This window comes from Sciurus carolinensis, chromosome 12 (assembly GCF_902686445.1).
Source record: "Sciurus carolinensis chromosome 12, mSciCar1.2, whole genome shotgun sequence".
In the NCBI taxonomy this organism is placed as follows: domain Eukaryota; kingdom Metazoa; phylum Chordata; class Mammalia; order Rodentia; family Sciuridae; genus Sciurus; species Sciurus carolinensis.
In genome coordinates, this window is record NC_062224.1 from 80,621,642 (window position 1) to 80,638,482 (window position 16,841).

A 16,841-nucleotide genomic window follows, 5' to 3' on the forward strand; every position below is an offset into this window, starting at 1 on the left:
TTATGATTGTTATATCTTGCTGATTTATGCTTCCCTTAAGCAGTATGAAATGTCCTTCTTTATCCCTTCTGACTAACTTTGGCTTGAAGTTCACATTATCTGAAATGAGGATGGATACTCCAACTTTTTTGTTGAGTCCATGTGCATGGTATGTTTTTCCCCATCCTTTCACCTTTAGTCTATGGGTATCTCTTTCTATGAGGTGAGTCTCTTGCAGGCAACATATTGTTGGATCTTTCTTTTTAATCCAATCTGCCAGTCTATGTCTTTTGATTGATGAATTCAGGCCATTAACATTCAGGGTTATTATTGAGATATGATTTGTATTCCTGGTCATTTGGTTCATTTTTAAAATTTTATTTATTTATTTATTTTTTTGACACAACTTGGTTCCTCCTTTATTTGACAGTTCCTTTAGGATAATTCCTCCCTTTGCTGATTTGCCTCTTTGTTTTTTATCTCTTCCTCAAGGAATATTTTGCTGAGAATGTTCTGTAATGCTGGCTCTCTTTTTGTAAATTCTTTTAGCTTTTGTTTATCATGGAATGATTTTATTTCATCATCAAATTTGAAGGTAAGTTTTGCCGGGTATAAGATTCTTGGCTGGCATCCATTTTCTTTCAGAACTTGAAAAATGTTGTTTCAGGCCCTTCTAGATTTTAGGGTCTGGATTGAAAAATCTGCTGATATCCGTATTTGTTTCCCCCTGAATGTAATTTGGTTCTTTTCTCTCACAGCCTTTAAAATTCTGTCTTTATTTTGTATGCTCGGTATTTTCATTATAATGTGCCTTGGTGTGGGTCTGTTGTAATTTTGTGTATTTGGAGTCCTATAAGCCTCTTGAACTTGATTTTCCATTTCATTCTTCAGATTTGGGAAATTTTCTGATATTATTTCATTGAATAGATTGTTCATTCCTTTGGTTTGTTTCTCTAAGCCTTTCTCAATCCCAATAATTCTCAAATTTGGCCTTTTCATGATATCCCATAGTTCTTGGAGATTCTGTTCATGATTTCTTACCATATTCTCTGTTTGCTCAACTTTGTTTTCAAGGTTAAATATTTTGTCTTCAATATCTGAGGTTCTGTCTTCCAGGTGTTCTATCCTATTGGTTGTGCTTTCTATGGAGTTCTTAATTTGGTTTATTGTTTCCTTCATTTCAAGGATTTCTGTTTGGTTTTTTTCAATATCTCTAACTCTTTATTGAAATGATCTTTTGCTTCCTGTATTTGCTCTTTTAACTGTCGATTGGTGCTATCATTCAATGCCTGCATTTGCTCTTTCATCTCATCATTCAATGCCTGCATTTGCTCTTTCATCTCATCGTTTGCTTCCCTGATCATTTTAATTATGTACATTCTGAACTCCCTTTCTGTCATTTCTCTGCCATGCTGTCATTGGATTTTATTGATGTAATCTAGATTTGTTTGGGGCATTTTCTTCCCTTGTTTTCTCATATTGTTCAGGAATCAGTGGGTCATTAAGATATTGCAGATTTCCTCTATTGACTTATAATGTCCCTGAAGATTGCTAGTATATCCCCTCTTATCCTTCAGTAGCCTGAAGTCTTGGAGGAAGTTGATAATGCGGTGCTCCACAAGGAAGCTGCCTCTCTAGGGTTGGTGACCCTCAGGTGGGATATATTCCCTGATAGTGGGCAGAGGTGCCTCTACTTGTTGACCAATGGTCATCCAAAGGGGAACTAGGCTGTGGGCTGAGACATGGCCTGTTTGTTCCTGTGTCTCTGGTTTTACTGACCTTGTGGAAAAACCTCACCCGGCAGGGAAGACTCACCCGGTGGGGAGGTCTCGCTGGTCAGTTCCCCTCCTAGAGGTTCCCCTCAGTCTACAACTACCACCTGGACTGGGCTGTCTTCCTCTGCAACGTTCCCAGGGGCCCGGACCTACCTCCTGGGCCTGGGAGCCTCACCCTTCGCAGACGAATCTCCTTAGGCTGCCTCTCCTCAGAGAACCTGCCCGCAGTCCTGGAAACTTCGCTCCGCCCCTAGGTGTGTCTCGGTGCGGCTCTTCCATCAAGAAGCCGCCTAGGTCCTGGGACCCTGCTCTGCACCTAATCGCCTGGCTATGCGGCCCCTCCTCTGAGCCGCCACCTGGAGCCCCATACAATAGTTCCGATACCCAGAGACCCGCCACACACCTCCTCATCCGGACAGCAGCCCGGTTTCCGATGCAGTCACTAGGAGTCCAAGCAACTCACTTCGCGTCTCCTCCTCCCGCCAACCGCCCATAGCCCTAGGCAGTCACTACAAGCCCAAGTGACCCACCCTGTTCCTCCTCCTCCACGGGGTAGCCCCCCGGGTGTTCAGGAGCGATTGCTCGGAGACCAAGGGACCCACCACACTCCTCCTCCAGGCAGGCCACCTGTGTTCAGGAGTGGTCGCTTTGAGTCCAAACAACTCACCACTCGCCTCCTCCTCTGGCAACCGCCTGTGGCTCTGATGCAGTCACTCCTAGACCAAGCGACCCGCCGCACTTCTCCTCTTCCTCCAGGCAGCCCCCCGGTGTTCAGAAGCGGTCACTCTGAGTCTAAACAGCTTGCCACGCAGCTCCTCCTCAGGCAGCCGCCCGGAGCCCCAGTGGTTGCTCCGAGACCAAGCGCTGTGCTGAGCGGCCTCCTCTACGATGATCCCAGTTGTCCATGTTCACTGCTCCAGCGGGGGGGAGGGGCGTCTCGCCGAGCAACTCTACTTCACAAAGTTCCCTGCGTTCCGGGGCTACCACCCCATCCGGGATGCCTCTCCAGTGGGAGAGACTCACCCGGTGGCTTTGAGTTGGTCCCAAGTCTCTCACTATCTCCTCTTTTGAATCCTGCGTCCTGGAGCAACATGAAATGCAGCCGCCCTCTAGGCCACCATCTTGAAACCTACCCAAATATAATTTCTAATACACAATAATAGATAATTAGGTACTTGAAGAGAAAAAATAACCTGAAGAAGAACCAATGCAAACAATGGTGCTAGAAATTGATCCAAAAGGACTATAGACATTGGAATTTTCATTTATAGACTTAAAATAAATGTTTTTACCTATTCAAATATATAATATACAAAATAATCTTTTGTGGTGCTGGGGATCGAACTCAGGGACTTGTGCTTGCAGTGCAAGCACTCTACCGACTGAGCTATCTCCCCAGCCCTCAAAATAATCTTTTGATAGAAACTAGAAACTGTTAAAAAGAACAAGAAAAACTGAAAAGGAACCAAATAAAAATTCTAAAATTGCAAAATACAATTTCTGAAATTAAGAATTTGTATCAGATTGATAGCACATTAGACACAATTGAAGAAAAATCAGTGAACTGGAAACTAAGTCAAAAAGAAATATACTCAGAAGAAAACACAAAGAGATGAAAGGACAAAAAAAAAATACAGATAAAATAGTAGGAGACCTGTAGGAATCCAACCTAACATTGTGTAACTGGAGTTCTACAACCAGAGGGGAGAACACACACAACATTTAAAGAAGTAATGACTGAAAATTTTCCAAGACTGATGAACAATATCATTAAAACAGATTCAAGAAGCCACATAAGCCCAAGAAATAAAAATTCAAAGCAATCCCTACCTAGACACATCATAGGAATATTATAAAATCAAGTACAAATGGAAATCCTTTTTATATTGATTGTATTGGTTACATACATGTCAAAACTGATCAAACTGCAGACTTCAAATATGTGCATTGTATTGTACTTCAATTTTACCTCAATAAAGCTATGGGAAAAAATGCAGATGCAATAAAAATACTGTAAAAATTAAAAAAAAACAATAAAATCAAGTATAATCAATCATAGGGAAATGGAGACAATGACCTTCAAAGGAACCACAATTAGGAAAATGTTTAAAGAATGATTGCTAGAAGACTTATGATACATAAATGCTAAAAAGAGTTCTTCATGTGAAGGAAAATAGTTTCACACAGAAGTGCAACAATGAGGAAACACATAAGAAAGGGCTCATATGTGGGTATTTAGGGTCTTAATTTAGGATCTGTAAGAGAGAGAGAGAGAGCACTCCTTCAATGATTAGGATAGATGCAAGTTGTAAATATTTTTATCATTTATGGGCCTTTGGGGTACATGGTATAGCCCAAGGTCACACAAAGATAAGTTATTAAAAATGAGATGGGGAGACCTGTGGATCAAAATCTACTGAGGTCCAGAGTGTGACTCAAGCAAGGTTCTTGTGAAGGGTTCTTAATTAGTGGACTTAAAACAGGTCCAAGTTCTAGGAGGTCATACTGAGACTGGGAAGTGGTCATGTAGCATAGTTATAATGTCATGGTCATGTTGCTGTGGCACTACAGCATGCCAATGGTTTTAAACAAATGATATTAGATCAATGGTCAATCTGCTTGGAAAAACAAAAGAAACCCGAAAGCCTTGACCATACTACACACCATCTATACATAATAATAAAAATAAAATTGAGTTGAATCCCAGACTTAAACATGAAAGACCCAAGTTTTTAGAGTATAGCAAGGGAAAATATCTTCATAACAGGTCAAGATTTTTGAGGACTGCAGAAAAAGTAGTAACTAGGAAAGAAAAATTCATAAATTGAACACTATTAAAATGTAGAACTTCCATCTCAAAAGTCATTAAGAAAGTAAAAAGACAAGTCATAACCTAAAAGAATATATTTGTGTTACATTTATTGGGAGACTCAAGAGTATAAAGAACTTCTATAAAATAATAAAAAAGACAAACTAATCAAGAATGCACACACAGTTTGAACAGGCACTTCGTAAGCATATGAAAAGTTACTAAGCATTTTAAATGATTAGAAAAGCATAAATTATTTTGAGCCATTTGGATAGGTGTGTAGTATTATCTTACTAAAATAGTAATCAGATTGATTTGACTGCAGGATCTCTAACACTGGCTGATTGACCATAGTGTTGTTTTGGTCTGTATAAGCAGAACAAATCTAGGTCTAGTGAATACAAGTGGGACTTGAATCATTTCAAAAGAGAGTCATGGTCGGTCAACCAATCCCCAGACTTGAGCTAGTTCACAGACCTAGAGCACTTTGAGTGAATCCGAGATTGGATCCACTCCAGGACATACATTATTACTACATTGTTTAGCCAAAAACCCAAGATTAAGTCTCCTTCTAGCTTTCCCTGAAGGACTTATGGCTATTTTTCAGAGTTCAGTTATTAAAGCAGAAATAAATATATAGACATAGGTATAGATTATTATCTTTTAATCAAATGAGATCACACATACATGTTCTGTCTCTTCTGATTCTTTTTCACATGAAATATGCATCCTTAGTATGTCAAGTGCTTCTCTATGATATCAATATTTTTTATGGCTGCATAACACTCCAGTGTATGGATCTACATTCTGTATCTGCATGGCTAGTCTATGTTTCTTAGGAAATGCTTTATAGTCATTTTTAACATATCATTTTCCTCATAGTAGATTATTTCTAAACCATGATTTGAAACATTTCATGCATTTGGGTTACTTTAACATTTTGACTACCATAGAGAATGCTGTAATCCAAAGTTTATAGTGAACTCCTTGAGAAAATTCTATTGTATCATAAGCATAAATCCTAAAATGTGGGTTAAAATAAATTCCCACTTATAGGTTTACAGTGCATCGTGCATTTCGAGAAGTTTTGTTGAATCCACAGTCCATGAGAAGGCAGGGTCCTCTGCAGCTTCACTAACCTTGAAGAATAAAGGTTTTAAAGTCTCTACTAATTTTCCAAGCAGAATGATTATTATACTGGAGACTTCAGAACCAACATGATTAACAAGTTAATTGAAGTTAAAATTTAGAAGTTTTTTTTTTTTTTTTTTTTTTTTTTAATGCATTTAAGACCCCTGATTTAGAAAAGACACTTCCCAGGATAAGGGATCATTTAAGGAAGCAGTTGCCAAGAATCACAAGGGAGTATCTGACAGCATCACCGCTGTCTTCAGCTTTCTCAAGGGCAGAATGAACAAAGGGCAGTTGATGAAAACTTTTATAATTCTTTGTAGGGCCCAGATGTCGTCCAGCAGAAGAGCACTTGCCTAGCATGTGTGAGGACCTGGGCTCCATCCCCAGCACCACAATCAATAAAAATGACAATTTCAGAGGAAAATTAGAATCTAATGGTAAAAGTGGTAGGAAGGAATAGTTCAACTCACTCTCACAAATAGGTGCTTCATTATCCCAAACCACAGTACTGCCTGAGATGATGCAGACAGCATCGGAGGCACCAATGAGTCGGTACCTGGAAGACAAGAATAAGGAATGTTATACTCTAAATACGGAGGAAATCTGCCTGCTTCAATTGCTCCTTCCCAGAGGTTACAATCTTGAAACGTTCGGACATTTTTTTCCACTTGTTAAAGTACTTAAACTTTACAGCCTTCTTTGGAGTTTTTGATTTTCTTCTTCATGCCTTCTCAACTAGATGGGATTTCTCTTCTTTATTATCTTATGAAACATTTTATATAAGCTAAGGTAAATTTATAGTTATTTCCTACAAGTCTCATTTAAAAAATACATAACTAGTTTCCTGAATTTGTCATATCTATACATGGGTATGTGTGTGTATATCAACATGTATCTCTTCTGCATTGCAAATATTAATGTATGCATACATGGATGGGTGAATGCTTTATCAATAAAATTCATCTAACTAGAATGGAAGGAAATTCAAGCTCACCAAAAAGTGTTGGACACTTATTTCATATTTAAGATGTTAGTAAGTCAGCAATCCTTACTTAGTATATTACAAACCATTCAGTGTGCCACAAAATTTGGAAATATTCACAAGATTTATTTGACTGCACATGAGATCTTATACATATTTTGTTAGATTGATACCTAAGTATGTTATTTTGGGATCTATATATATCTCCAAAGGAAAATCTAAAAACTAATGGGCAAAACAAATTAGAAAAAGAAGACAAGATTAGATTCCCCAAAAGCTAATAGATGAAAACAATAGGCAGCAAAAATGAACCCACCAGAGAGCAAATAAATGACAGAGAAGATAACAAAGCCAAAGAAGTTCTACAATTGACAAGTGTCAACAAAATAAAAGGCATAAAAATATAATGCTAAAAATGAAAAAAGGCCTTAACTATAAATATTATAGAAAAGCAGCCTCTGGGATCAGGGCAGGGCAGCCAGAGACTTCTCCAGGCGGCTCTGCCCACTCCTGCCGCAGGCTCTTTCCACGGGGCGATCCAAGATGGCGGCCTAGAGGGTGACTGCATCCCCAGTCGCTCCAGAACCCAGGACTCAAGAAGGGGAGGCATTGAGAGACTTGGACAAAAATAGAGTCACGGGATGAGTCTCCCCCACTGGGCGAAACTTGGCCTGGGCGGCAGGCACAGATAGGGGTGGCTGATCAGAGCAGGGCAGGGCAGCTAGAGTCTTTCCCAGGTAGCCTTCCACACTCCGGCGGTGGGCTCCCCCCACACGGCCAGCTGCACGGTGCAGGCCCCCAGTGAGAGTCTTTCCGCACAGAGCCAGCTCCAAGTCCTGGACCAGTAGGGGGCTAGGGGCAGCTTTCTTCGGAAGCACTGCATTATCAAGTTCCTCCAAGACTTCAGGCTTCTGAAGGCTGGGAGGTGATATACTGGAAATCTACCGGGACACTATAAACCAATAGAGGAAATCTGCAATATCTCAGATTCCCACTGACATCTGACCAATATGAGAAAACAAGGGAAGAAAATGTCCCAAACAAACCTAGATACTACATCAATAAAACCCAATGACAGCACAGCAGAAGAAATGTCAGAAAGGGAATTCAGAATGTACATAATTAAAACAATCAGAGAAGCAAATGAGGAGATGAAAGAGCAAATGCAGGCATTGAAGGAGGAGATGAAAGAGCAAATGCAGGCATTAAATGATCGCACCAATCAACAGTTAAAAGACCAAATACGGGAAGCAAGAGATCATTTCAATAAAGAGTTAGAGATACTGAAAAAAAAAAAAAAACTGAAATACTTGAAATGAAGGAAACAATAAACCAAGTTAAAAACTCCATAGAAAGCATAACCAATAGGATAGAACACCTGGAAAACAGAACCTCAGACATTGAAGACAAATTATTTAATCTTGAAAACAAAGTTGGCCAAACAGAGAAGATGGTAAGAAATCATGAACAGAATCTACAAGAATTATGGGATATCATGAAAAGGCCAAATTTAAGAATTATTGGGATTGAGAAAGGCTTAGAGAAACAAACCAAAGGAATGAACAATCTATTCAATGAAATAATATCAGAAAATTTCCCAAATCTGAAGAATGAAATGGAAAACCAAGTACAAGAGGCTTATAGAACTCCAAATATACAAAATTACAACAGACCCACACCAAGGTACATTATTATGAAAATACCTAACATACAAAATAAAGACACAATTTTAAAGGCCGCGAGAGAAAAGAATCAAATTACATTCAGAGGGAAACCAATAAGAATATCAGCAGATTTTTCAATCCAGACCCTAAAAGCTAGAAGGGCCTGGAACAACATTTACCAACCCTGAAAGAAAATGAATGCCAACCAAGAATCTTATACCCAGCAAAACTTACCTTCAAATTTGACGATGAAATAAGATCCTTCCATGATAAACAAAAGCTAAAGGAATTTACAAAAAGAAAGCCAGCATTACAGAACATTCTCAGCAAAATATTCCATGAGAAAGAGATGAAAAACTACCATGCAAATCAGCAACAGGAAGCGCTAGCCTAAAGGAATAGTCAAATAAAGGAGAAACCAAATCATGTCAAAAAACAAATATGAGTCAAATGACTGGGAATACAAATCATATCACAATAATAACAATGAATGTTAATGGCCTGAACTCATCAATCAAAAGACATAGACTGGCAGATTGGATTAAAAAGAAAAATCCAACAATATGCTGCCTGCAAGATACTCATCTCATAGAAAGAGATACTCATAGACTAAAGGTGAAAGGATGGGGAAAAACATACCATGCACACGGACACAGCAAAAAAGCTGGAGTATCCATCCTCATTTCAGATAATGTGGACTTCAAGTCAAAACTAGTCAGAAGGGATAAAGAAGGATATTACATGCTGCTTAAGGGAAGCATAAATCAGCAAGACATAACAATCATAAATATCTATGCCCCGAACATTGGCTCATCCACGTACGTCAAACAAATCCTTCTCAATTCCAGAAATCAAATAGACCACAACACAATAATACTAGGTGATTTTAACACACCTCTCTCACCACTGGATAGACTGTCCAAACAAAAATTGAATAAAGAAACCATAGATCTCAATAACACAATCAACAATTTAGACTTAACCGACATATATAGAATATACCATCCAACAAAGAACGAATACACTTTCTTCTCAGCAGCACATGGATCCTTCTCTAAAATAGACCATATATTACGCCACAAAGCTACTGTTAGCAAATACAAGAAGATAGAGATATTACCTTGTATTCTATCAGATCATAATGGATTGAAATTAGAAATAAATGACAGAATAAAAAACAGAAAATTCTCCAATACCTGGAGATTAAATAATACACTATTATATGATGAATGGATAACAGAAGACATCAGGAGGGAAATAAAAAAATTCTTAGAAGTAAACGAGAACAAAGACATCATATCAAAATCTCTGGGACACTATGAAAGCAGTACTTAGAGGAAGATTTATTTCATGGGGCGCATTCAAAAAAAGAAGTAGAAATCAACAAATAAACGACTTAACACTACAGCTCAAAGCCCTAGAAAAAGAAGAGCAGACCAATACCAAAAGTAGTAGAAGACAGGAAATAGTTAAAATCAGAGCCAAAATCAATGAAATTGAAACAAAAGAAACAATTGGAAAAATTAACAAAATAAACAGTTGGTTCTTTGAAAAAATAAACAAAATTGATAAACCCTTAGCCACACTAACAAAGAGAAAGAGGGAGAAAACTCAAATTACTAAAATTCGGAATGAACAAGGAAACATCACAACAGACATGACTGAAATACAAAACATAATTAGAAGCTATTTTGAAAATCTATACTCCAACAAAACAGAAAACCTCGAAGACATCAACAAATTTCTAGAGACATATGAATTACCTAAACTGAACGAGGAGGACATACACAACCTAAATAAACCAATTTCAAGCAATGAAATAGAAGAGGTCATCAAAAGCCTACCAACAAAGAAAAGTCTGGGACCAGATGGGTTCTCAGCCGAGTTCTACAAAACCTTTAAAGAAGAGCTCATTCCAATACTCCTCAAACTATTCCATGAAATAGAAGAGGAGGGAACCCTCCCAAACTCGTTCTATGAAGCCAATATCACCCTGATACCTAAACCAGACAGAGACACATCGAGGAAAGAAAATTTCAGACCAATATCCTTAATGAACATCGATGCAAAAATTCTCAACAAAATTTTAGCAAATCACATACAAATATATATTAAAAAGATAGTGCACCACGATCAAGTGGGTTTCATCCCAGGGATGCAAGGTTGGTTCAACATTCGGAAATCAATAAATGTCATTCACCATATCAACAGACTTAAAGTTAAGAATCACATGATTATTTCAATAGATGCAGAAAAAGCATTCGATAAAATACAGCATCCCTTCATGCTCAAAACATTAGAAAAAATTGGGGTAGTGGGAACATTCCTTAACATTATAAAGGCCATCTACGCTAAGCCCATGGCCAATATCATTCTAAATGGTGAAAAACTGAAAGCGTTCCCCCTAAAAACTGGAACAAGGCAGGGATGCCCTCTTTCACCACTTCTATTCAACATCGTCCTTGAGACTCTAGCCAGAGCAATTAGACAAACCAAGGAAATTAAAGGGATACAAATTGGAAAAGAAGAACTCAAACTATCCCTGTTCGCTGACGACATGATTATATATTTAGAGGAACCTGGAAATTCCACCAGAAAACTTCATATTCACTCATAAGTGAATTCAGTAAAGTAGCAGGTTACAAGATCAATGCTCATAAATCCAATGCATTTTTATACATAAGTGATGAATCTTCAGAAAGAGAAATTAGGAAAACAACCCCATTCATAATAGCATTGAAAAAAATAAAATACTTGGGAATCAATCTCACAAAAGAGGTGAAAGACCTCTACAATGAGAACTACAGAACACTAAAGAAAGAAATTAAAGAAAAGCTCAGAAGATGGAAAGATCTCCCATGTTCTTGGATAGACAGAATAAATATTGTCAAAATGGCCATACTACCTAAAGTGCTATACAGATTCAATGCAATTCCAATTAAAATCCCAATGATGTACCTTACAGAAATAGAGCAAGCAATTATGAAATTCATCTGGAAGAATAAAAAACCTAGAATAGCTAAAGCAATCCTAAGTAGCAAGAATGAAGCAGGGGGTATTGCAATACCAGATCTTCAACTCTACTACAAAGCAATAGTACAAAAATGGCATGGTATTGGTACCAAAATAGACAGGTAGATCAATGGTACAGAATAGAGGACACAGACACAAACCCAAATAAATACAATTTTCTCATACTAGACAAAGGGTCCAAAAATATGCAATGGAGAAAAAATAGCCTCTTCAACAAATGGTGCTGGGAAAACTGGAAAACCATATGCAACAGAATGAAATTAAACCCATATCTCTCACCCTACACAAAACTCAACTCAAAATGGATCGAGGACCTCGGAATCAGACCAGAGACCCTGCATCTGATAGAAGAAAAAGTAGGTCCAAATCTTCAACTTGTTGGCTTAGGATCAGACTTCCTTAACAGGACTCCCATAGCACAAGAAATAAAAGCAAGAATCAACAACTGGGATAGATTCAAACTAAAAAGCTTTCTCTCAGCAAAGGAAACTATCAACAATGTGAAGAGAGAGCCTACAGAGTGGGAGAATATCTTTGCCAACCATACTTCAGATAGAGCGCTAATTTCCAGAATCTATAAAGAACTCAAAAAACTCTACATAAAGAATACAAATAATCCAATCAACAAATGGGCTAAGGAAATGAACAGACACTTCACAGAAGAAGATGTACAAGCAATCAATAGATATATGAAAAAATGTTCAACATCCCTAGTAATAAGGGAAATGCAAATCAAAACTACCCTAAGATTTCATTTCACCCCAATTAGAATGGCGATTATCAAGAACACAAGCAACAATAGGTGTTGGCGAGGATGTGGTGAAAAAGGAACACTCATACATTGCTGGTGGGGTTGCAAATTAGTGCAGCCACTCTGGAAAGCAGTATGGAGATTCCTCAGAAAGCTTGGAATGGAAACACCATTTGACCCAGCTATCCCACTCCTTGGCCTATACCCAAAGGACTTAAAATCAGCATACTACAGAGATACAGCCACATCAATGTTCATTGCTGCTCAGTTCACCATAGCCAGATTGTGGAACCAACCTAGATGCCCTTCAGTTGATGAATGGATAAAGAAACTGTGGCATATATATACAATGGAATATTACTCAGCAATGAAGAATGCTAAAATTATGGCATTTGCAGGCAAGTGGATGAAATTGGAGAATATCATGCTAAGTGAGATAAGCCAATCTCAAAAAACTAAAGGACGAATGATCTCGCTGATAAGTGGATGAGGACATATAATGGGGGGTGGGAGGGGTTAGCATTAGGTTTAGGGTTAGGTTTAGGGTTAGGGATAAGGAGTGTGGTAAGAATGAAGGAAAGAAGGACTGTATAGAGGGAAAAGAGGGGTGGGAGGGGTGGGGGGGAAGGGAAAAAAAAGTAGTGAATCAAACATCATTGCCCTATGTAAACGTATGATTACACAAATGGTATGCCTTGACTCCATGTACAAATAGAGAAACAACATGTATCCCATTTGTATACAATAATAAAAAAAGTAAAAAATAAAAAAAATAAAAGGAGCTAGAGGAACAGCCAGGTATGGCTACTCAGGGAACTTTCAGGACATGTTCTGTTAAATTGGGGAGTTGGTTCACAGGTTTCTTTAAATCATACAAATATGGCATATGTATTCTTATATAAATGATATATTTCAAAATATAAAAAAAAACAGAAAAAAATCATAGAAAAATACCTTTGTGATCATAATCATGAACACTTAAATCAAATGGAAGAATTCATAGGAAAATTAAGTTTACCTTAATAAGTTTATGAAAGAAACCCTTAATAAATTAATAATGATCTAATATATAAATTATTAAAAATTTTCTCAGATAAGAAATAGTAATCTAAATAGTTTTATACATGTATCTGAACAAACTCCTAAGGAACAAATTAACCAAATATTAATACTCCTAGACCAAGTTGGTTTTTTTCACAAATGTTTTTGTTAATGTGATTCACCACACTTAGAGATTAAAAGAGAAAAATTATATCATCATTCAATATGTTTTGTGCTGAAAACACAGTTAATAAAATGCAAATCCATTCATGATAAAAAATTTAGCACATTAGGGAAAGAAAATAGTAAAAAGGTACATATGAAAATTCTTTTTTTCTGGTACTACGGATTTAACCCAGGGGCACTTTATCATGAGCTACATCCCCAACCTCACAAACTCTATAGCAACCATCATATTGAATTCTGAATCACTGAAAGCTTTTTCTTTGGGATTGGGAATAAGACAAACTGCATGTCAGTAGACCGTTATAGTGGAGATCTAAGTCAGTATGGCAAGGATAAGATTGAATAAAAATTGCAAAGAAGTAAGAATTCCCTTATTCAAAACATGGTTGTACCAATGAAAAAAATCCAAAATAATCTGTAGCCAAAATAATCACAATTCACAGTCAGGTTTCTATATATTAGCAATATTTAAAAGTCAATTGCATTTCTACATATCAGAACAGAATACAAAAAACTTAATACCACTACAGTAGCATAAAAGTACTAAGAAGGGGTATATGAAAAATATGCTCCAGACATCTGTGATGAAAATTATGTATTTCTATTGAGAGTAATGTAAGAAAACCCAAATAAACAGATTGATCATTTATGGTTTGAAAGTGTCAGTATTATAATGCCTTAAATTACCTGCAAATTGATAGAGTTTTAATGTAAGACCAATCAAAATTTTTATGGAAGTACAACAGATTATTAATTGTCAGGAAATTAATGTGTGTCATAAGTCCACAAATTAGATTGTGAACAGCATAAAATAGAAGATAATAGAATTTAAAATGAGTGTGCTCCATGTAGTGTGCATATTGTTTTGTGATACATTAAATTTTTGATTGAGATAAAATTCCCATGCCATAAAATCTGTTATTGTGAATGCGTACAATTCAAGTGTTTTTGGTATGTTCACAAAGTTGTGCAATTATCACCACTATGTAATTTAATTCCAGTAATTTTCATCATTCTCAAAGGAAAACCCATGCCATTAGCAGCCCTTTAAAACCACCTACTTTCTCTCCATGGCTTTCTCTACTTTGGGCATTTCACATAAATGAACTTCTACAACATGTGACATTCTGTGTCTTGCTTATTTTTCTGAGCATGACACTTTCAAGTACCTTTCATGTTATAGTATGCATCCTTACTTCATTCATTTTCAGAGCAGGTAATATTACATTATACACATGTGCCACTTTTTAAAAACAACTATAATTATTACAGAAACATTAAAGGGTAAAACCCTGATGTTCAATGTCATTGTCTCACATTGATTCAAGGAAATAAATTCATTTAACTTGAAAGTTTTAATGCTCTAACTGTATTTCTTTTTTAAAAATGTAATATTCATATTTATTTTTGTTTTATCCTACACATTGACAAATAAAAATACTATATTTTGTGTAAATAGCATGTTTTGATATATTTCTACATTGTGTAGTGATTAAATCAAGCTGGTTAATATTTCTGTCATCTCATATCTGCAATGTTTTTGGTGAGAACATTTAAGATCTTTTCTCTTTCCAGTTTTCCAGTATACATTAATTTTTTTGCCTTTATTTTATTTATTTATTTTTATATGGTGCTGAGAATCAAAACCAGTGCCTCCCACATGCTAGGCAAGCGCTCTGCCTCTGAGCCCCAGCCCCAGCCCTCCAGTATACATTATTCTTGACAGGGATCATAATGCTCTAGGACAAATTACCATAATTTATTCAACCAAACTGAAACTTTGTATCCTTTGATCAGCATCTCTCCATCCTCTCTCCTTCAAACCTCCTCTGGCAACCTGTCTGTCTCTGGCAACCTGCTCTGCTCTGCTTCAATTTTTTTATGTTTTGCATATGAGTAAGATCATGGGATATGGGTTCATGGGTCTGACTTACTTCATTTAGCATAATGTCCTCTAGTTCTTCTGTTGTGAGCAGTTAATAAGTCATTGCTTTGAACTATGTGAAGCCTGGGCAGTGAGACCTGCCTTTGGGAACCCAGGAGTGCCAGGGTGCCTGGCAAATGCTCATTTGCAGCATGGCTCCTGTTGATAGGAAAATTCTGTGCTTGTCACGGAACTCACTGGTTCAAAAACTTTGATCTCAAATCCCAGTTGCCCAGAGGGAGAAGAGAGGGGCATAATCTGCTAAGCCCCAACTATGTTGTTTTTCTCAACTCCATCCTCTTTATCTCAAGAAGTGTTTCACACCGAAACCCTTTAATGCCCATACCTGTAAATAAACACGTGGGTTTTCGTTCTCTTTGTTAGATTCAGTCTCCATCAGAGCTGGATCATTCCACCGTGCCCCTGCTTTTCACTTATTGCCGTGACTTTGTCTTTATTTCTTTAAATTTCTCATACTGTTAATATTTCTAATCCGACTCGCCACCCTAGTTCAGGGAAACTGAGTAAACATCACGCGGGTCATGATATTCATCCATGTAGTCACAAGCAGGATGCTCTTCTTTTTAAAGATTCCATTACACACACACACACACACACACACACACACACGCACGCACACCCCCACACACCACATTTTCTTTACCCATTCATCCATTGATGGACACCTAAGTTGATTTGAACGTGTGAGTGCAGATATCTCTTCAATATAATTTGATTTCCTTTGGATATGCACAAGAGGTGTGTTACTGGATTATATGACGGTTCTACTTTTAATTTATTGAGGAACCTCCATGTTGTTTCCATAATGGTCGTCCTAATTTACAATCCCACCAACAGCTACAAAAGTCCCTCCCTTTCTCTGCATCCTTGCCAATACTTGTTACCTTTTTGTCTTTTTTAGAGTAGTCATTTTAACAGGTGTGAAGGCCATCCCACTGTGGTTTTAACTTGCATTTCTCTGATGATTAATTATATTCAGCATTTTTTCATAAACCTATTAGACACTTATTTTCATTTTCTTCTTTTGAGAAATGTCAATTCAAGTTCTTTGCCAATTTTCAATAAGGTCATTTGCTTTCTTGTTATTGGGTTATTTCTTGTTATGGGGTTGTATTCTTTACATATTTTGGATGATAGTTCCTTATTAGATGTATGGTTTGCAAATATCTTCTCCCATTCTGTAGGCTGTCTCTGCTCTCTGTTGATATTTTTCCTTTTTTGTGTGTGTGCAGATGCTTTTTGGATGAAATCCCATTTGTCTATTTTTGATTTTGTTTCCTGTGCTTTTGGGGTCACATTCAAAATGCCATTGCTGAGATCAATGTCAATAAGGTTTTATCTAGGTTTTCCTCTAATCCTTTTAGGGTTTTGATTCTTATTATTTTTTTTTCCCAGTGCTGGGTATTGAACCCAGGGCCTTACTCATACTAGGTAATTATACTACCACTGAGTTACACATCCAGTACCTGGTCCTACATTTATTTAAATTTCAATCTGAGTTATTTTTTTAATAGGGTGAGGTAAGGTTGCAATTTTATTCTT

The 16,841-nt window shown here is 37.1% G+C and overlaps 1 protein-coding gene across 3 annotated transcripts in view; it reads right to left on the bottom strand.

The window, feature by feature from the left end:
- Positions 1-16,841, bottom strand: part of LOC124961795 (complement receptor type 1-like) — an 82,534-nt gene that overhangs the window by 49,598 nt on the left and 16,095 nt on the right. For all 3 annotated transcript variants that reach the window (XM_047520792.1, XM_047520794.1, XM_047520793.1), the window contains one exon: positions 6,168-6,253. In XM_047520792.1, coding sequence (XP_047376748.1) covers positions 6,168-6,253 — 86 coding nt within the window. The remainder of the gene's footprint in view (positions 1-6,167; positions 6,254-16,841) is intronic.